Source organism: Petaurus breviceps, unplaced genomic scaffold (genome assembly GCF_028583685.1).
Source record: "Petaurus breviceps papuanus isolate PSGF00001 unplaced genomic scaffold, PetGlider_PUasm1.0 38, whole genome shotgun sequence".
Taxonomy (NCBI): Eukaryota; Metazoa; Chordata; class Mammalia; order Diprotodontia; family Petauridae; genus Petaurus; species Petaurus breviceps.
This window is the reverse complement of record NW_027186304.1, coordinates 31,314,513-31,337,229: the sequence shown is the minus strand read 5'-3', so window position 1 is coordinate 31,337,229 and position 22,717 is coordinate 31,314,513. Positions and strand designations below refer to the sequence as shown.

Here is a 22,717-nt window from a genome sequence, read left to right as displayed (position 1 = left end):
TTATAATCCTACAGTTACTCAGCACATTGTTGTTGTTTGGTCATTTTCAGCCATGTCTGACTCTTCACGACCCATTTGGGATTTTCTTGGCAAAGATACTGGAGTGGTTTGGCATTTCCTTCTCCAACTCATTTTACAGATGAGGAAACTGAGGCAAACAGAGTTCAGTGACTTGCACAGTGTCATACAGCTAGTTAAGTGTCTGAGGTTGGATTTAAATTGAGGTCTGGCCCAGCATTCTATCCACTGTGCCACCTAGCTGCCACTGATGCATTGAGATGGCAAATAACTTATCCAACATCATAGAGCCTACGTGTTGTGGAGGTGGCAAATGAGACTGGGTCTTTGTATCTCCAAGTTTCTGATTCTGTCTAAAAGACAATCCTGCTTCTTCTTGGAAAGTAGGTTTAGCAAATCAAGCTGCATTAGCCTATAAGTAATAGTAACTCATTTATGTATTGCTTTATAAAATGCTTTTCAGGTTACCTATGTTATCATCAACTTTCCTTAAGTAGTTAAATGCTGTTCTATATGATACTAAAATAATTGGCAAGAAAATGACTCAGAGGTGACAAATGGCTTGTGAACTGTTGGTCAGACTCTTCTAAAAGAACCAGATGACCATATTGTCCCAAATGCCATAAGCCGTAATTACCTCCATTTCCTGATGAGATCTTTTGTTTCTCTTAGCAACTCTGTTGCAGAGCCTATAAAGAACAAAACAAGAAAAACAAAAGGAGAATAAGAAAAAGAAATCACAGATTTCTTACCGAACTAGAACAACTTTGTCTTCTATCTTTGAAGTTAGCTGGAAGAGAGGTGAGGAGCTTCAAACTGAAAAAAGAAAGAAAAATCCAATTACCTAAAGCCTGTGAGAGAAAGATCGGGTCTTTAGAGCATTTAAGGTAATATTTGTGGTAGTCATTCGCATTAATGGGTGATATCCATAAATGCTCTCACAGTGTGTATTTTGGGAACAAAGAAAAATAATTTTATTAGCAGATGGCAGTAAGAGGGTGTATATGTAGATAGATAGAGATAGATAGATAGACATACATATGTATGTGTATACTGTCTCTACATTTCTACAAGAGTGAAGGAAGGTGATACTTAATTACATAATTTCAATGGTTTAATTGATTTGGGGGAATAGTTTTTAGTAGTAGGTAGCATTTATGTCTGGGCTTGGCTTATAGAATAGTCCCATTTCCTTGAAAAGAACATCAATTAAAAAAAAATTAGGAATCAAAAACCATTAGAAATCATAAGCAGAAGTTGTATCTCTTGATGGAGGACACACCCTACATCTCACTCAACATGGTATCAGGCTTAGCAATGCAGGCTTGCTCGGAAAGAGGTTAACACTTTTGATTTTGAGAAGAGCACATTTATTCTCCCTACGGTGGTGGTTTGAGTTGACCTTTGGTGTTGCTGCCAGGCGGTTCTCCTCTAGCTTCTTTAGGGCTGTGAATAACTGCTTTGTTAGCAGTGAAGGTGAAGAATTACCAATGGAATAAGATGGGGAAAGTCTGCACTTGTTAATGGGGTTGATCAGAGTATTCAGTTCAGACAAGAAGATAGGTTGTCTACTCTAGAATTTGTACTTTTTAATTGTACAAGTCTATTAATTCATGTCAGTGGTTGCCTCTACTTAAGATAAAAATGAAAAAAAAAAGTAGTTAACAGAAAGCAGGCAAACCGGGATGGGGTTTTGGTGTTTAAACACATCATCTATTAAAATAGTTTTATATGCTGATCTAATCAAGTCTGAGCAAATCTGCTGATTTTTTATATTTATTAGGTATCTATTCTTTCTCAGCAATATATTTGTCTAAGGATTTGTGCTGTCTTCACATTTTGATGTTATAGAAAGTTGAAATGAGATATTTCCAATTGTTACATTCACCTCTAAAGAGTTGTCCTGTCTGCCATGATCTTAAAACAACTTTATTTATAAAGGTGGTTGAGGAGATACGAATGGACATCCTTTGAAAGATATATTGGATTGTTATAACAAGCACTTTAGGTGCTATTAGTATATATATCATAGTTACCTTATAGGGAATGAATATTGCTTGCAAAGATCTTCATTGTCAGCAGAGGATGTCCTTGAATAGAAAGTCCCCTTCTGCACATGAAGCCCCCACTCTGTATTTGGTCATGCCAATTTACTGGGTTGAGGATGCAGTTGAGACCTGTTATGGGAATGGGAATCTTAAGATCTTTCCTGCCCCTAGGCCCTTTGATAGGCTTAAGTGAGTCTGAGAACCTTCCCTGATTTGAAAGTATATACTCTGCCCCCAATAGGCTGAATGTGGTCACCTGGAGCCTGTGGCAGGAGGCTTGTCTTTCAGGAACACCCACACCTTGACGCTTTGTGATTGGGCAGTGGGTCCAGAGGGTTGTGACATTCTCTGAGCCAGGAGAAGGCTATATATACCCTGACTTGAGGTTTGGTTTTGGGGCTCACTTTGAGAAGAGTTGTGTGATTTGGCCAGATGAGACTCTGGGCAGCTGTTGAGCCCCCAGTTTTGAAAACCCAGAAGTTGGTGCTTCTCTCTCTGGTAACTGACTAGGTATGGATGTAATGGTCAGACAGTTGGAAGCCTGTTTGCTGATGTTTCTCTGTATTTTGTCTGCTTGTAACTTGTTTGTATTCTCTGAAGTTCGGGGTGCTGACCTTTTCCCCCTGAACTAGGTCAATGACATATGTTTGATTAAAGCAAGATTGTTAATCCATTTTGAGTTGCTTTCCTTTAGAAAAGCAGATCTAAGAACCTGTGTTGGCAGCCACCCTGGGGATGCTGGGGTGCTTGCTGCTACAAGACCCAAGAACTGATCCCAATATTACAATCCAACTTCATTTACTTTTAGCAGATTGTTTTTCAACAGTAACAACAATGACATACTTTTTAAAAAAATCTCAAAAGATTTCATAAAACATAGTCTGTTCTTGGCAAATAACTCTCTTGTTTTTTCACTTTACAAAGTGAAATCCTTTGACTAGACTTTGTAAATTGGAACCATCTATTTTATTGGAGCCAGTGATGGCTGAGGTAAAATTGCTGCTCAGTTTGGAAAGAAGTTAAGACAATGAAGTAATAATTACAGCTCCCGCCTGTAGAGTACTTTCAGCTTTGTAAAACACTCTTTAGCCCAATCCTGTGTCATAGGTAGTAGAAGGATTGTTATCTTTTTTCACAGAGAAAGAATCTGAGACCAAAATGGTGACTTGTATCTGGTCACAGAGCTGCTAAGTGTCTGAGGTGGGATTCAAACACATATCTCCTAACTCCAGATACAACAGTGGTTTGTATATCACACCAGGCTTCCTTTCATAAACCCAAGGTGGTATCATGGATAACAGGCTGGATTTACACCATCAGGAAGACCTGGTTTTTTAATCCAACCTCTGATATTAGCTATATGATCATAGCCAGTGATTGAATCTCACTGAGCTTCTCCATCTGCAAGGAAAGTGCATTGTACAATGCTAGAGAAATATGAGTTATGCTTGTTGTTTCAAGCTTGAGAAAACATCACCATCACGAATACTAATTATTCTAGTCTGTTTGGGTAGTTCTGTCTTCACAAGTCACATGTCTGATTTGCACTAGTAAGCAGGAAACAGGTACTCTCATTCTGCTTATTTCCACTTTCTTTAGTCCATTACTTTTCAGATTTGGTGAGCAGTTCTCAGAATATAACAAGAAGTTTCAGCCTCCAAGGTATTTCTTGCCAGACCTAAGACTGGATGAGTAAGTCATTTTCACTAGAAAGCACATTCTTGGGAGAAATTCAGCGCAGCTTAGTATCCCCAGGAGGTACAGATAAGTTGTATTTTTGTATTGTATGCATCTTTTTAGAGGACTGCTTTGAAATCCAGGTAACATTCTTCCTACTAAGAAGAGAAAATGAACTTTTAAAGATCTAAGGACTTTGCAGAACAGATGAACAGAGTAAGATATATGTTAGTATTGTTTGATTATTGCAGAGGCAGAGAGTATTTCATTAAGAGCAAAGGAAAAAAGCTTTTAGCTCATAAGACCAGCTGCTTGCCTTGTGGACCTACTTCTGTAACCTAGTGTAGTTCAGGGCAATCCTGTAAGGCCATGATTGTTACTATTGCTTTTTTTCCCCTTAGACTATAATGACCTGAAGGAACCAGTGGAGATTAGATTGGTTCTAGTTTGACCCCAGAGTTCGGATCTGTTCTAGGGCAAACTCAAGGTGTTTAGGTTCTTAGAGCCATTTAGCCCTTTTTTAAGGCTTCTCTGAACCTTATCTTTAGTAGTCCCAAAGTTTGGCTCTGGAACTAATAAGTTGGCCACAGTATTCTTTGGATGGGACATGACCCCAGGTTAAAGCACAGTTGTTTCATTAGATAACTTTTTGATCAAAAGACCATTAGCTACATGGTCCCTCCCCTTTGATTCAATTATTTCCTGAATCTCTGTGGGCTTCTTTTGAGTGTCCTGAAGCTGGACAAGTGATGTATTAGAATGGATTATAAATCTCCCCCAAGCTCTCATAGTTCTGTTGACTAAGACAATCCCAGTTTACTATCCCATAATTCTGAGACTTGGTGAGCTCACTAGAAGTGTAGAGATAAATATTTCCTTGCTCTGCCTTGGGCAGGGAGGAAAAGGTTGTTTTAAAAACCTGTCATCATGTTGTGATGAGTCTAATTTTATTCCCCTCCTCTTCTGCATTTAGGGGAATATCCATAATGGCTCAGCACTGTGGTGGTGGAGAAAGCTAAAAGTTTACTTAGAGCAGTTTAGGTTTAGGAGAGTCACTGAAACAGGAAAAGGTAGGGCTGGATTACACCCTACAATTCCCTCTTCCAAACTGGGATTCCAGGACTAGGTATCTGAGGTCTCATCCAAACACTAGGAATTCCCATGGCCTGGAGTTCATAAAACTGCTAAGCAAAGGGACAATGATATTGCATGACTAATCTTTGTCCTGGTAAAATGTCCAGATTATAAAAACATACTTTCTTCTCAGTAGAGAGGTGAATGATTACAGGTGAGCAATATTGCCTGTTTTGTGAGATAGGATAATTTTGTTGGTTAGTTTACTTTTAACTAACCGACTTTTTCACTTTTCCATGGAATGGATATCGGGAAATAACTAATGTTGAAACAAGATATACCAACAAAACCTTAATGACATACAGAAGAGAAAGAATTTGGAAAGGAATATAGAAAAGGGACTATTAAAATTAGCATTCATATCTTAAAACCCTAAATTACAGTGTCATGATGATCGATTTTTATTTGGGGGTATTATTATATCAGAACAACAATAGAAACAAAGCCTAGAATAAATTTTCAATTTTTAAAGAAGAAATAAAGTGAAATTCCAGAATTTTCCCCATGGCAGTGAGGTGTATTCTTCATCATTCCTGGTTGTATCACTTTTCCAGGGAAGATTCTTCCGTATGTTTGGCTTGGGGGAAAACTGCTATGAATGCCATTCTCCAGGACTCCATAACTATAAAGTGAGGCTATTAGAGCAAAGAAAGAGCTGGGATTGACTACAGGAAAAATTCATATAATTTTCGAGCCAGTTCTTAAGTGGTTTTCAGGAGGAATTTTACGAAGTGTGGTTTCTGCTGGCTCAGTGCTATAAAGGTCAGCCTACTCCTTGCCTGGGATGTTGAAGATCAGGCTTCTCTTTCCTCCTCTTCGGAGAAGGAGACATCAAGCTCTTTGATATTCCTGGCCCAGACTGGCCTTCCTTACCTGATTCTGTTACTTCCACATAATCCAATATTGCCAAATGGTCATTATTAAAGAGTACACAGCTTTACCCACTCAGCTCGAGGGACTTGGCTGGATTCAGTAAGTTTTTCTGAAATTACACACTGTTCCCACCCCCTAAATAACTATGTTCGTCTTCTCTCCAAGAGACAAAACACAAATCAGAATTTTCCCATTTTTGAAAATGAATACCAGGACAACAGATTGCAAGTCCTGTTTGCTAGTGGGAGGGACGGGAAGAAAGGCAACTTGAGAGCTAGCTTATTGGCCCTTGATCCTAAAACCTTCTGGTAGCACCTTTGAACAAGGCCACTTCTTTAATTCAGTTAAACCCAAAGCTGCTTTCTGGGCCTATGGAAGTGGCACTCAACATCGTCAGTCAGTAGAGTAATTTTCAGATATGAAGTTCTTCTTTCCTAGAAATGTTACTATCATTTTTAGGAATTTATAACCTTTAGAGTGAGAGGAGACCTTAGAAATATCTGAGTCTATTCTTTCATTCAACAAACATTTATTAAGTAGGATCCCTGGGAGGTATGAGTGTGGAGCTTTCTGTCTCACCCAGCTTGGCTCAGGTATTCACTTCATCCTGAAGCAGGAAAGATGCCTGCCTGCCTCCCGGATTAGTGCTGCTTCATTGCTATGGCAGATTCTGGTTCTGTCCCCAACAGGCTCCTCTGTAGAGCACTGGGAGGGGCAGAATTGAAACCTGAGCACCACCTGCAGGTAAACAGGCCGCATCCTACTGCAAAGGTTCCTAAGGTCCCTACCTATCCTCTCCAGTTTCTTCACCTTCCCACCCTCCACCCCCTTCAATCGGTTCCTATTAGTTCATCTTTATTTTTTTCATCTTAGTATAAGATAAAACAGCCAGCCAGAATGCCGCATTGGTAACCTTGAGACCTAGAGAAAATCCTCTAGCACTTTGGGTATGTTCTCTACAGAGGACATATGGAGGGATTTAGATCAGACTCTCACAGCATTAGAAGGCCTGGATAGATTGAAATCTATACTGATGCAGTGAATACCCATGCCCATGAGATTAGAGATCTCTTGGAGTAGTAAAGGGCTTGCTTATAGGCCCTAGGCAACTAAATGTAGATGTTTGTCTCATGTTCCCAACTCCTAAGGTGTTTGCTGCTGGTAAAGGGGCATTTCCAAGAATTTTATCTCTTTCAGAAAGACAATCTAATTTCCCAAGCCCCAGGTCTTACTATATCCAACCCTTCTTGACATGGGTTACTTTACAACACAAGCTCTCTTTTTGCATCATCTGTCTTGAGCAGAAAGGCAACAAAGCTTAGTCTGCTTACCCTGCCTAGAAAGGAGTTTGTTACGCTACCATGACTACCTTTTGGGAAGCAGTAGGCTAGCCTTAATTGTCCTAATTTGATTTAACCTGGTCTCATTGGCTCTGAAGTCAGAAGACTTGGGTTCCAATCTCATCTCTGATGTTTACTATTTTTGTATAAACTTGCCTTCAATTTCCTCGTCTGTAAAATGAGGGGATTGGACGGCTTCTAAGATTCCTTCCAGCCCAAGATCCATGAGCCTTTGAAAACTCACACTTCTTATAACTTCTCACACAAGAATGCCATCTCCCATCTCCATGTCTTGGCACTGGCTTTGCCCTCTGCCTAGAATGAATGAACGAACGTCTTTCTCATCTCCAGCTCTTAGAATCTTGTTTCCTTCAAAACTCAGCTCAAACTCCACCATCTAAACGAAGCCTTTTTGATCCATATTCAATCAGCCGGTTTTGTCTTTATGTCCCTGGCACCGGGTGCAGTGGCTGGCACATAGTGGGTGATTAATAAGTGCTTATTGGTTGATTGAATACAGAACTCAAAGTACAACATAACAGCCATTTTCAGTACAAATGCTACTTTCTGCAAAAGCTCTTCCCTAGTGCCTTCCCCTCTAAGATTACCTCTGCATCGACTTTGTATATCCTGTATGTACCTATCTATGGGTACATTGTCTCCCCCCAAGTCCTTGATGGCAATGGCAAGGACTGTTTTTGCTTTTTCTGTTTCCACAACTAATTTTGACTAACATCTGACCTTCAGTCATCCTGGATGTAGTACCTTCTCCTTTAGTAAGGGAAATAGGGAAGTGTTTGCAGATTTTTTGTATTTATAGAAGTACTCCAGATACTGGCTTTATTTTCAGAAATCTGAATAAGAGATGGAACGGTCCACCAAAGAAACTGTGAATATTGTTGAACAAAGATAGATGGTGGGTGAAAGTGTGTAGAATGGAAAGAAGTTCAAAGGGTCAAAGGTTTTTTTTAGAAGTTTTCTGTTTCTTTTGATCTTAGTAGAGAGTCAAGAGTACAGAAAGTTCAGTGAGAAACAGGATAAGGTCCATGACAACTATTAATACCTGGTCAACTCTTCACTTTGCCCTCATTCCCCAGATCATGGGAGTCTGATTCCAAGTGATCTTTAGAGGGGCAGAACTAGACTAAGGAGAACCTGAAAGATCCTTCTAGATCATATTGGCTATAGGAACATACGTCCCCTCATTCAGACACAATCCTAGAAGTGAAGGTAGTGATTTAAAAACAATGATAAAGGAAATCATTATTCTTTTCTTTGTCAGGTATCGAGTTAATTTCAGGCCCAGATATACTATTAAGTTCAAGACAGTCACGCAACTCGAATGGAGATGCTGCCCTGGATTTAAAGGTGGTGACTGCCAAGAAGGTCCTAAAGAACCAGTGAAATCTCCTCTGCCCACACCTTCCAGGCCCCGGAATACTATGAAGAAGGCTATAGGTAACATTTTGTTTGCATCTTGGCATGCATGCTTACAATGGATTTTTCTTGGGTTCCTTTAAAGCAGTAGATTTATGATTCTAATCTGATTTATTATTTTTAATGATTAGAGAGGGCTTCAAATAACATGGATGCCATCCACAAATATAGGAGAGTGAATATACACATACATGAGTCACTGAATTTAGTGAAGCAGTTTAATGAGTACATTGACTTTCTTATAGAATAATGACTTGTTAGAGGTGATTTGTCATAGAATCCATCTAGTTATTTGGAGCATAGGAAGTGCCTATGTTAAGATAATAGTTCTGTTAATGATGAACTTGGTACCCTACAGATATACACTGTGTCTTTTAAAAATTTTTTTGTTTTCAATTCACAGAACAAAACAAGCATTTCCATAACAGTACAATAAAAATTATGATAGCACATGAAGCTGCAAATCTACCATGTACAATTTGCTGTTCCCTCCAAATGTACAACAAAGTTATGGAAATTTCTTTCTTTTTTTTTTTTTTTTTAGCAATTGGTGTTAAGTAACTTGCTCAAGGTTACATGGCCAGTTATTTTGTGTGGGTGCTAAGTGAGGCTGGAACCGATCCCGGGTCTCCCGACTCCAGGGCTGGTGCTCTTACTCACCGCGCCACCTGGCCGCCCCTTTAATTTATTGACTAATTTATTTTTTTGCTTTTTTTTTGGAGGGCAATTGGGTTAAGTGACTTGCCCAAGGTCACACGGCTAGTTTTTTTGTGTGTGTGTTATGTGTCTGAGGCCGGATTTGAACTCAGGTCCTCCTGATTCCAGGGCCAATGCTCTATTCACTGCACCACCTAGCCTCCACAATTTCTTTTTTTTTTTACCCTTTTTTCTTCCCTTCTCTTCTCCCTTCTTCTCCCTGCCCTATAGATGTCTACCAGTATGATATCCATAGCCTACTGTGTCTTAGCCAACCTTTGTCTCTCCCTTAGCACCTGGCTCTCTCCTGGATATAGTGGGAATAGGTACTTAAGAAATGTTCAATTGAATTGAAAAATGAATTCAGTTATCTCATTTTTGCATCCAATATCATTTCAGATCCCACGTGGTATCGTGGAAATAACCCTGGCCTTGGAGTCATGAGACTTGGCGCTGCCACTTAGTTAGTGGTATGACCATGGGCAAATTCCTTCATTTCTCTGGGCCTGTTTCCTCATCTGTAAAGGGAGCTCAAAGATCCCTTCCAGAGTTTCACACTCTGTGAGTCTGTATTTGAGACACACATTTTCCAAGTTTGACTTGTATGATTTCAGCTCACATTTCATGTGCAGTTCCACAGATTTATTTTTATGGGCCTTCCAAAATATGGGAGATTTGGGCTCAGTGTTTCTTTAAAAAAAAATTAGTTCCTACAGTCTCATGAGGAAAATGAACTTGAGTCATCTTTCTGTAATGAATGAGACATTTGCTTAAATTAGTCCATAGTTCAGAATATTCAGTGGGTATTCTTAAATGTTTTTCTGAATACACAAATTACTTTAGTTGGAAGACAATACTGCATTAAAATAAGAAAGTTATCTTTGTTCTGTCATAAAGTTTTGTTTCTTTGGATAACATTAGTAGAGTAACTTATGACATTGAACTCCAATTTATTTTACACTTATTTTCCTCATGTTCTAAGTTTAAAATAGTAATAAATGCACTCAAATTTTACTCCTAAAATTGTACATTTAGGTCAGCCATAAATGACACTATCTTTCTTTTTTTTAATTATTTATTTACTTTTAGTTTACAACATTCAGTTCCACAATCCCTTGAGTTCCAAATTTTCTCCTCCTCCCTTTCCTCCCTCCTCCCTCCCGCCCATGGCAGCATGCAATCTGATATAGGTTCTACAGACACCTCCTCATTAAACATTAGTCATTAGTGTAAAGAAGGATTATAACCAAAGGAATGAACAATGAGGAAGAAGGAACGAAACAAAACAAAACACAACAGAGAGAGAGAGCAAGCAGTTGGCTACAATCTGCATTCAGACTCTGCAGCTCTTTCTCTGGATGTCTCTTTCCATCAGGAGTCTTTTGGAGTTGTCTTATAACCTTGCATTGGTGAGAGGAGCCCAGTCTATCAAAGTTAGTTTTTGCAGATATGATGTGTCTGTAATTGTGTACAATGTTCTCCTGGTTCTGCTCTCCTCACTCAGCATCGGTTTATATAAGTCTCTTCAGGTTATTATGAAGTCTGTCTGCTTCTCATTGCTTATAGCACAATAGTATTCCATTACATTCATATACCACAACGGAGTATAATTTCTTCAGTTTTGAAATCTGAAGTGTTTCCTGATTGTTTTGATCAAGTTGTAATTTTGGTTGATTGAAGGAAACTTGTGGTGACCAGCTGGTAGGAGTGTGGTACATGAAACTGAGTTAGGAGATCTGGAATCTAGCATTCACTCAATCAATCTCTGGGCAAGTGACAACTTTCTGAACCTCAACTTTCTTATTAGTAAAACACTTCTGAAACTGTGCCCCACAGAGCTCTGATGGGCCACACAACTGGGAGGTGTTCTGTGAAGAAATTTCAATGATACTGATATTTTTCCCTTTCCAATTAGCAAATATAAAATTACAAATTAGAAATAGAAAATTACAAAAACACACATGACAAAATTTCAGAATAAGGATCACTTAAATTTCCTTTGTTTTGCTCCAAGATGTCCTTAATCTTTTATTGCAAGGGTATTCCACAAACCCACCCTTATTGTCCCCCCGTAGTTATGGTTTCATTAATATATTTCCTGAATAACTTTTTCTGTTGCCAAACTAATTTGAGAAATGCTGGCTTAGGTGATTTCTAGGGTCCTTGCAAACTCTGAAATTCTGTGATGTTATGAGATCTCTGGTACATGAGCTGGTTCTTACTGTAGCAATGAGATCTGCATAAGCACTGAGAGAAGAGAATTCTCTCTCTAGCCCCCTCCCTGGTTAGTAAAGGATAAAAACCTCAGATATTCATGGGCTGGCTGCCTGGTCTCTGGCTAACACAGTTTCCTAAGATATCTAGGAAGTCAATCGATCAACCAACAAACGCTTATTAAGTGCCTCCTCTGTGTCAGGCTCTGTGCTAGGAGCTGGAGGTACAATAAAATAACCTCTACTCACAAAGTATTGAAGTATGTACAGAATAAATATAAAGAGGTAAAATGCAAATAAGTACAAAGTAGTTAAATGCAAAGTAATTAGGAAGGGAAGGCACTGGCTGTTGGGAATCAGTAGTGACAGTGAGCAAAGTAACGTCTCTAGTCCCTTCTGGACAGTCCGGGGTCTTTCTTGTGCTGCTGTGGCTTGGTATCTGCACCCATTTTGGAGCTGACATCCACAGCTTACTCTCTGGCTCACAGGCTGGAAGATGAAACTCATTATTTATAGATCAAGCTTTTAAAAAAAACAACTAAATCTTAAACTTAAACTTGGTTAAACAATTCTTATAAAAAACCAACTGTGTGAAGCCCAAAGTTTGTTTCTACAAGAGCTAAAGTGTAAGACATAGTCTCGCCGTCAAGGGGCTTAAAGGCTAGTGGGTGCATGAGATGAGCACACAAATAATTGATAAGGCTGAACGGGGCAAATGAGTGATACAAAAGAGGTCCATTTGACTTCAGTGCCCATAGGGAGTTCAGACTTCTCCATCCTCTGAGCACACGTAGGTTGGAAGAAATTTGCAGAGGCATTCTAAAGGAGGTAACATTTAAACAACAGAAACTATTTCTGTAGGCAGAGAGGCCATTCCAGGTGGAAGAAGCAGTAGATGCCTACTTAGATATGGGAAAAAATATAGCATGTATTTTGAGATACAGCAAGGAGTTCAGTTTATAGAGAAACGGGAGCCAAGACTGGAAAGATAGGCTGGACCCTACAGAGGAATGCTTTGAATGCCAAGCTGAGAAGTTTTCCTGCCAAAATAAATCCAGTAGAGAACAATTCCAAGTGCTGGGGTAAGGGAGTAATGCTGTCCAAAAAAACCAGGTGTCGCTAAGAACTGCATCTACTACAGAGGGTTTTTCAGTTCTTGAAAGGTTAATCCTTTCATTTATTTATCGAGTCATTTAATAATCATTTATTAAGCATCTGTTAGTCCTATAAGCAAAACAGAATGGGGGCTACAGTCTTGGAGAAAGAGGATTAGGATAGGAATTACGAGACTGTCTTCCAGTGCTGGTGCTGCCATTCCTGAGAAACTTGAAGGGCTCTTTTTCTGTCTCTCTCTGTCTCATGTCATGCTTTCCCCATCTGTATTGTGAGGTTAGTAAGCCTCATACTAGAATGCCAAGAAAAAGGGAGAGACTAGACAATTGGTGCTTTACATGTGGCAGAATTACATCAAATAGCAGAACATCAGGCGTGGCCAAGGTTGCAGTCTACAGCATTTGGGAGTGAGGTCAACCAGCAGCCTGGGGAGTATATTTCATCATTTCACTGTGGGACTGCTTAGCACACAGTAAGTGCTTAATAAATGTGTTGATTGATTGACTTTCAAAATAGATAAAACCCATTTACCAGTAGTAGGAAATTTGTAAAGGAAGTGTTGGATATAACTTGTGCAAATGTGGTCTGTGGGAAAGATGATTAAAGCCAGATAATTACTTTACTTTTTTTTGCAACAGATACTGAACCAAAGCCAGTCACAGAACCAAAGAAAACAACTGAACCAAGGCACACAACAGAACCCAGGCAAACAGCAAGCCCAAAGCCAGGCCTTCAGGAACAGCAGGACAAGAAAATACAGGTGCTTGAAGACAAAGTTTCCCGACTTACAAGGACAGTCCTTGACCTTCAGTCCTCCATTGCAGGAGTAAATGAAAACTTAAAGCATGCTGTTCAGGATGATGCCAGTAAAATGCTGGCATCATGGCTCAACAACCTTCACAACCCCCCAGGGCCAGACAGTGCTGTTGGTGGTGAAACAGAGACGATTCAGCTTCCTGGGGTCCTTGGTGGCAAGGAAGCGGGAATGAAGGACATTAAGTCTGAGTTGGCTGAGGTTAAGGATGTATTGAAGACAAAGAGCGACAAGCTGGAGGAACTGGATGGGAAAGTGAAGGGTTGTGAAGGACAGCTCAAGCAGCTTCAGGAAGCTGCCCAGGGGCCCACGGTGACCATTCCGACCAATGAGCTCTACCAAGCTTATGTAGATAGCAAATTTGAGGCATTGAAAGAGGAGCTTATGGAAGGAATAGACAAGAAAATGGCCGATCTGAAAAATTCTTGCGAATATAAGCTGACTGGTCTCCAACAACAGTGTGATGATTATGGAAGTAGCTACTTGGGCATGATAGAACTTATTGGAGAAAAGGAAATGAGTCTAAGAAAGGAAATCGATGACCTTAGAGCTCAGATACAGGCAGCTCCATTAAAACCATCAAATTGCTGTAACCTTGATAAAAGTGTTGACTTTGGGCAACAGATCAAGGATTTAGACCAGAAAATCGAGAGGGTTGCAGAAGCCACCAGAATGCTAAATGGGAGGCTAGACAATGAATTTGACCATCTCACCATACCAGAACCAGACGAGAGTTTTGATGAAAGATGGAATGAGTTGGATGCAAGGATCAATGTGACAGAGAAGAATGCAGAAGAACATTGTTTTTACATCGAGGAAACTCTGCGTGGTACTATTAATGGTGAGGTGGATGACTTGAAGCAACTTTTGGATCAGAAAATACAGTCCCTGGAGGACCGTCTGGGTAGCAGTCTTCTAGACATTGCTAATGGCACTGATGTAAAATTCATTAACCTGGAGTCAGTTCTACCAGGATCTGGCAATGGTCAAGTCACTACTGAACTGAATCATCTGAAGAATAAAATCCAAGATGTGGAGAATCTTTGTCTGCAGAGCCTTCAGTTAGGGTCTCCTGGAAAAGAAGATACTCTTCCCAATAAGCATCATGGTCCGAAGATAGATGGCACCTCTGCACTTCTGAAGGCTCTGAATGACACAATGCTTAGGAAGTTCAGGGAAACAGAACTTACTATCCAGAAAATGCAACAAGATTTGAGTTTACTCTTTTCTCATCTAAATGACACTGACAAGGATGTGAAAAACCTTCAGGGTGGGTTGAGCAGCTGCCAAGAACAACTTGCAGGGGCCATTTCTACATGCAGAAAGGCAGAAGACAGTGTTTCCAGGAAGCTGGATGAGCTGGAAAGGACCACTGAGGAACCCACCTCCTCCCAGGCCCCGGCCGGTAACTGCTGCAGTCATCTGGAGGTGAGGCTGCAGGGGCTACAAAAGCAAATCCTTTCAGACCTTGACATCTGTAAGGAAAGCACTCAGGGTGTCCAGAGGGAAGTCATGGTCGTTGGAGGCAGAGTGTCTCATGTTGAAAAAGCATGCAGCAAATTGGACTCCATCTCTGGAAGTCTACACAGGATCAAGGAGGGGCTGAACAAACATGTCAGCAACCTGTGGAACTGTGTCAGTCAGATGAATGGTACTATTGTAGCCCATTCCAGAGACATTTCTGGCCTCAAGAATTCTGTCCAGCAGATCTATGGTCGTGTCTTCGAAATCACCAGAGACCTCCAGGATCTGACGAGAGGTCAACCAGCAGGGTGTAAGTTGACAGATACAATTTTATTTTTATATTATTTCTTGTAGTTGAGAGATGTTATTTTGCTAGAATTCAGACAACTAGAACATCTATCCGGGGAGCTTATATTTGGAGTTAGACTGCTAGCACAAAAATCTGAATATGATTATTTCTTCTTTTACTTATGGATCTTATATGTTTGTCTTTCACTAGCTTGAAATTTTTCCAAGGAGAAAATGTTATAACTAAAGAGCATGTGAAGATAGGTCGAGGGTTTGCCTAAAATCTTTGGTGTTTATCTTACTAGACTTTGTCCTCAACCTACGTCAAGGTTACTAAAGTGTATTTGATTATGCATACATGTATGCGTGTTTACATATCAGGGACGTCACACTGAGTGGGATATGGGACTAGATAATCTTTGAATTCCCATCTGACCTGAAGACTCTGGGAGTCTATGAAATGCTGTTAACTGTTATGTGGTTAATTCCAGGGATATGCTGTTTGACAGGATATTTGCCAAAGTGCTATTTGAGAGGAGTTGCTTTAAATGAAAGACTGTCACAAAACATTGGGATGGGTTACCATTGAAGGTTGCAGACTCCTTTCCTAGAAAGTGTAAGTAGGATAGGTTCATTTCTGGGGGAAGGTGGTCTTAGGTAAGGATTAAATAGTTCAGGATTTCTAATTATTCCACGTGGCTATCATTCCTAGGTTCCTTTCCCCTCACAGAGTTCTTTTCCTCATCAGTCACTTTTTTAGTTGCTAATTTCGACTCTTTTTTCCTTACTGGAATATGATGAGAGTCAAGTACTTCTCAGTGAGTTTTTGGAGCCAGCGTTGGAGGGAATCAGGGCCCTAAACTTCTGGAAGGCACAGGGACTCTGTCTTAATCTTCTCTTGAATACCTTAGCACATCGCTAATTCACAGTAGGCACTTAATCAATACTATTGGATTTGAGTTTCTCTGTGACATTGAGCCTGACCCAGTAAAAATTAGAATCAGTCCAAAAAATAAAGTTATGTGTGTAAGTTTAAATGCTGAATTGCATTCTATAAGCTTACTGCTCTGTGAATTCAGAGAAGGCAAAGATAGGCTATGGGTCTATTTTTCAGGAGATAATTCTTGAGTAGGTAGGATGTGACCTAGATCTTACTGAAAAGCTGTTTGGATTTAAATAGTCAGAGATGAATGGAAGGCACGAGGGTCAGATGAGAAGCAGGATGAGCAAAGGTGTGAAGGAGGGAGCAAACGTGACCCCATGATGTACAGCAGAACCGCTTCACTGGCCCAGAAAACGCATGTTGGAGTTAGGGATAATAAAGTTGGCTAGCCAAGGTGCTTCCAGAGCACGGAGGGCCTTGAAAGGAGGCAGGGAAATTTAGACTTAATTTGGTAGAAAACAATGGAGCCTTTGTGTGGTTTCTTTGTTTTGTTTTAAGTGGGAGAATAGTGTGATGCAAGTAGCATTTAGATAAACTTTTGGATTGGAGAGGGGAGAGACTCAGAACTGTAGGATCTGTGAATTGAAAGGAGCATTGAGCTATTTGGATATCTCCAAGTTACTCAACAAGCATTTTTGTTTTTGTTCAGTTGTTTCTGTCATGTCTGACTCGTCTTGATGCCATTTGAGGTTTTCTTGGCAAAGATACTGGAATGGTTTGCTATTTCTTTCTCTAGCTTGTTTTACAGATGAGGAAATTGAGGCAAGCAGGGTTAAGCAACTTGCCCAGGGTGTCACAGTAAGTATCTGAGGCCAGATTTGAACTCTGGAAGATGAGTCTTCCTAACTCCAGGCCCCAGCACTCAATGCAGTGAGCCACCTAGCTGTCCAACAAGGTTGGTGTTAGGGATTTATTGAACCCCTTTTATGTCCCATTTGAGCTTGCTGCTGGCAATATAAAGGCAGAAGTGAAAGGAGTTTACATTCTAACAAGGAGATAACAAGTACATTTACACATACACATAACCTTGCAAGGGAAGGCACTAGCAACTGGCCTCATGTAGATGGTAGTGTCTGAGCTGTGCTTTGCAAAAAATCAGGGATTCCAAGAGAAGGAAATGAAGGGAGAGTAAATTCTCGACGAGATCATAAAAACCGCTGAAGCATGGAGATGGGAGATATGACACTTGTAGGTGAGGAACAGCAAGAAGACCAGTTTGGGTAGACTGTAAAATAAGGAGTAAAGTTACCCCTTGTGAAAAGTTGTTGTTTTTAAAGAAATTTTTACTGCCATTTGTTTTTATCTCACCTACCACTGTATTCCCCATCCTCTTGCAGAGGTCCCTCTTTTATAACAGGGAATAAAAAGCAAAGTTAAAAACTGTTCAGCAAAAGTAGCTGACGTATAAAAAAAAGTCTGATATCTCCAGCGTTCCACACCCATAGTCCCCCACACCCCCACCTTTGCAAAGAAGGGAGGATACTTTCTCATATCTCTTCTGTCAGGCCAAGCTTGGTCTTTATTCTTTCTTAGCATTCAGTTTTAATAGTTTTGTTGTTATTCTTGATGTTTACATTATTAGGCATTGTTTATATTGTTTTGTGGTTCTGTTTACTTCATTTTGCTCGATTTCATACAAGTCTTCCCTCCAGTAACATATTCCACTATCCCCTAATCAATAGGCATCTTTGTTTCCAATTCTTTTCTACTAAGAAAAATGTGGCTATAAATATTTTAGGGGCATGTGTGACCTTTCTTTTTATTACTGACCTCCTTGGAGTATACCACATTTTGGGAGGGAAAATAAACTGGAGAGTATGTCCACGGGAAGGCAATCAGGAGACAGCTAGATGGTGCAGTGGATGGTGCAGGGTACCTCAAGGCAAGAAGACCAGAGTTCAAATCTAGCCTCTGTCATTTACTAGGTGTGTGACCTTGGCAGGTCATTTAACCTCTTTCTGACTCAATTTGCCCATCTATAAAATGGGGATAATAAAAGCAGAAAATAGGACTGTTCAGGAGTTGCAGAATCTGGGTTCAAATTTACCTCTGACTACGTGAAACAAATTACTTAAACCTCCCTCATCCTTATTTTCCTCTTCGGCAAAACAGAGGAGTTGGATTAAATCACCTTTCTAGCTCTACCTCTACAATTCCTTTGTGGTTGTTCAGTCATTTTTCTGTCGTGTCCCACTCTTCCTGACCCCATCTGGGGTTTTCTTGACAAAGATACTGGAGTGGTTTGCCATTTCCTTCTCCAGCTCATTTTGCAGATGAGAAACTGAGGCAAACAACATTAAGTGACTTGCCCAGGGTCTCACAGTTAGAAATTGTCAAAGTCTGGATTTAAACTCAGGAAAATGAGTCTTCCTGACTCCAGGCACAGTGTTCTATCCGCCTTGCCACCTAGCTGCCCCCCATGATCCTTTAATCTTTCTTCTATTTCCAAAGTTGATTTTTTTTAAGTTCCAAGCTTAAGATTTCACATTTGTTACTAGAGTTTGTTATTTCACATTTGTTATTAGAGTTGGCTCAGCCTCAGAAAGAAAAATAGGAAGGGCATCTGTTAAGTACCTCCAACATGTCAGGCACTGGGCCAAGCACTTTATAAATATTATCTCATCTAATCCTCACAACCACCAAAGGAAGCAGGTGCTGTTATTATCTCCTTTTTTCAGTTGAGGAAACTGAGGCAGGCAGAGGTTAAGTTACTTAGCCAGGATCACCTACCTAGTAAGGATCTCACAGCTAGTAAGGGTTTGAGGCTGGATTGAACTTGTATCTTCTTGACTCCAGGCCCAACCCTCCACTCACTGAACCACCAGGGAAAACAAGCAACAGAAGAAATGATATATCATAAGTTTGAATAGTGCATATTACCCCCAAGGGATGTTTAGTAGCAAAAGGGGTTAGTGTGAATATTATTACAAGAAAGTATACCAAGTATCAGAAGCTTCTGTCCCACTGCTTTGGAAGACCAAGTTCTGCGTTTGGTTCTTTCTGTACAGGCTTTTGGACTGTCAGTCTTCTCAGACCAGATAATGCTTTTCATGTTTAAGGGAATTTTAGAAGTAAGTCTTTACTGATGCTTTTATGTAGATAACTTCATTGTTTCCTGAAGGAAGATGAGGTGGAGTGTTAAGAGATCAATAAAGTTGGGAGCCTTTTATGGAGAGACAAAGGGGGAAAGGAGTCGTACTCTGTAAATCTGGTCAGCTGTGAATATTACCAGCTAGAATGAGCTCCCTGTCCATCTCTATCTCTTAATGTATCTGCATATCAGAGTTGTATTTCAGAGCAAAGTGGCATACAGAAATTAAGCATTTGTTTACAGTTGGTAGATAGCCTACCCATGTTGTAAAGAACTGTAGCATCAGCTCCATAAAATGTGGCAGACACTTCATCCCAATCCTTCTTCATATTCCATGTCTCTCTCCTCCCTCGACTTTCTAGACTCCCTCCCCCCCTTTTTTTTTTCTTCCAGGCTAGTCTCTCTGTGATATTCTGACCCCCTTCCTTTTCCCTGTCCCCAGGAACACTCCAACTTAACTCAATAAACATTTATTTAACATTTACTGTATTTTGCATTAGGTGTGGTGCTAAGAGAAAAGAGTCTCTTCACTCAGGGAGATTTTGCTCTCCTTTGGAAAACCACATGTAGACAAATGAGTAAATCCAAGGGAATTTGAAGGAGAAGTCAGTAATAAATAGAACTATCAGGGAAGGCTTTCCGGAAGAGCTAGTATCAGAACCTTGAAGAATGATAAGGATTCTTACAACAGGCAGAAAGAAGAAAGGCAAGAGGTACATAAATGCATGTAGGCAGGACATGGAATGTGACATTTGGGAGGAAATTAACAGTCCAATTTCTCAGGAATGCAGAGTGCATGAAATGCAGCAAAAGAAAGGAGACTAGAAATGGAGGTTAGAACCAAAATGTGGAAGATGTCAAATCCAGCGTGAGGCATTTGTGTTTTATTCGGGAAACGATAGGCAACCACTGAAGGTTTTGGGTTAAGGCTTTAGCAAGATTCTTTTGGAAGTTGTATGGAGGATGAATTGAAGAGATGAGTCTCAAAGTTGGGAGATTAGTAATCCAGGTGATAGGTGATGAGTCATGTGGAAGAGAAGGGGACAGATATGAGAGATGTGGAGACGGAATCAACAAAACTTGGCAAGTAATTAGATATGGGGATATGTGGAGAGTCAAGGCTGATTCTAAGGCTATGAATGAACCCAGGGGCCTGGGAGGATGGTGATGCCATCAACAGATGGAAAGAAGTTAGGAGGAAGTGTAGGTTTTTGGAGAAAAGAAGATTCATGCTGCTTTAGTCCTGCAGAGTTAGGGGTAAGAACTCTCCTTACCTGAGTCCACTCTAGGGAAGTGAAAGAAGATGATGGGAAAATTTCTATTTCAGGGACATAACGTGATATTGTAGATATTCGTGATCAGGCAAGCCCTGGATCATGGAAACTAGAGGAATGGAATCCTTTTTATAACCCGTCCAGGCCACTCTGCTGTTATCTTCTCTGGAATTTTCTAGGAAAGGGTCTGGCAATGCGCTCTGAGAATTCAGTGTGCCTTGGATGCTGTCTACATTGTAGTTTGTAACACCACAGTGAGCTACATTGTGCCAATTTATTAATATTTGTCTGAAAATAAACCAGGTAGTTTGGGAAGTTACATAAACTCATTTAGGACACCCTTACAGAATAATGTTCTGATCTAGGGGTTTTAGATTGCGACCTGCTGGGAGATTGTGACTCATTGTGTCTAAGTGGTATGTATGAAGAAATGAAGGGAGTTGGGAGATTTGAGAATACAGCAAAACCAAACCAAACCCCACAAAACAGAACCGCATACATTCTGCTATAGTATGTTGGGGGAAGCAATTATTGTCCACCCTCCCCTCGCCTCCCTTTTTAGAATCAGAACCTGAGTAACAAATCAAGCATATACCAAAAATTATATAGCAATCAGAATTCAGTTGTTATGTTCTCAATACTTATAATATGTAAAATACTGGTTAGAAATTGTAGGGATACAGGGATGAACGATAATCTGCCCTTCTGTTCAAGACACTTATGGGACAAAGATACAGTAAGTCATAAACAAATGAGATTATATAGTAATAGAAAGCAGTATGTGATATATACCAAGTGAGCAGTAGAGATGGTAAGTTGTGTGGGACATGTGAAGAAGGAGAGAGATTTAGGGATGGAAGAGCATAGCTAAAGTAGGTCTTGTTGAAGGATAGGTAGAGATTAGAAATTTGAGAAAAGGAGAACCTTCCAGGATAGGAGTAATAGGGAAGAGACAGTGTCATCACTGTTGGATAGGCAGGAGGGTGCAAGGAATCTGTCTGGATGACAGTGGGTAGACTACCAGAAATGGGATTAAAATTGATGTTTTAACTTAATCCATTATTCTTTGTATTAGATTCTCCTATCTCTTTCAAACTCATTCATAGATTACCATGAAGGTCCCAGTACATAAAGGTTACAGAAGTCCTACCTTCTCTAAGAGATCCAAGAAGTTTTGATATGTATGTGTACACACTGTGTTGTAGTGATATTTGCATATATGATACCACCATCATTTCCTGTTTCCATTCCAACTATACTCCTTGGTTAATGGTTATCTGCCACTCTGTTATATGAAGTAAACAACCTGATTTCATCTGCAAATGTCACAAGGACAATATGCCTATTTTTTTTTCTCAGATTGCTAATTTAGAGCAGTGTCATAATACAAAAGTATGGCTTAGTCAAATAGCTAATTTGCTATTGAGGTTGGGCAAGGAAAGAAAAGTCTGATGCCAATAATAAGCAGGTTTTGGCTCTAGAGTTTACACTGACTCAGTTTGGAGCCAGGGAGATTTAAGGATTAGTTCTAAGAAAGTATAATGGAACTAGTAAGATTTTTTTTTTAAATATAAAAACCAAACAAACTGAATAAACAACAATAAAGTAAAACCCTGCAAATTCTGAGACTAGCCTCCCCCTGGCATCTGGCTTCTCTGGTGTTTCAGAGTAGGAGGAATGGACTCATAGCAGCATTCCCCAGTCTCAACTTGGAAATTAGGACTGAGTGCTTTAGGGAATTCAGTGACAATAAATTATGTTTAAGTTTAAGTCTGTGTGCTTCCAATGTTAACTTTTCAGAAGTAAGTGGACAGGACACTTTCCAATGTGCTCTAGTTTTAACTTTTCACAAATTATGGTAAGGGAATTTGAAGATCTTCCCTGGCCCTTAAGAAGCCTAGGGGAATTTGAAGACCTTCCCTGCTTTGAAAATATACTCTGTCCCCTAATAGGATGAGACCTTCCCTGATTTGAAAATCTTCTCTGCCCCCTAATAGACTGAATGTGGTCACATGGAGCCTATGGTAAGAGGAGTTTGCTGAAGGGCTTGCTTAGGGGAGGCTTGTTTTTCAGGAATGCCCACACCTTGTTACTTGGTAATTAGGCAGTGGGTCAGGAGGACTGTGATGTTCTTGGACCTTGGAGAAGGTTCTGTATACCTCTGAGGTGAGCTTTTGCTTTTAGGCTCACTCATGGGGAGAGTTGTGTGATTTGGCCAGATGAGACTCTGGGCAGCTGTTGAGCCCCCTGGCCTTGAAAACCCAGGTGTTGGTGCTTCTCTCTGGTAACTAATT

General features: G+C 40.2%; 1 protein-coding gene across 1 annotated transcript in view; it reads left to right on the top strand.

Moving 5' to 3' along the window:
* EMILIN2 (elastin microfibril interfacer 2) overlaps positions 1–22,717 on the top strand; it is a 67,426-nt gene that overhangs the window by 23,346 nt on the left and 21,363 nt on the right. The window contains exons 3-4 of the mRNA XM_069099716.1: positions 8,373–8,548; positions 13,188–15,137. Coding sequence (XP_068955817.1) covers positions 8,373–8,548; positions 13,188–15,137 — 2,126 coding nt within the window. The remainder of the gene's footprint in view (positions 1–8,372; positions 8,549–13,187; positions 15,138–22,717) is intronic.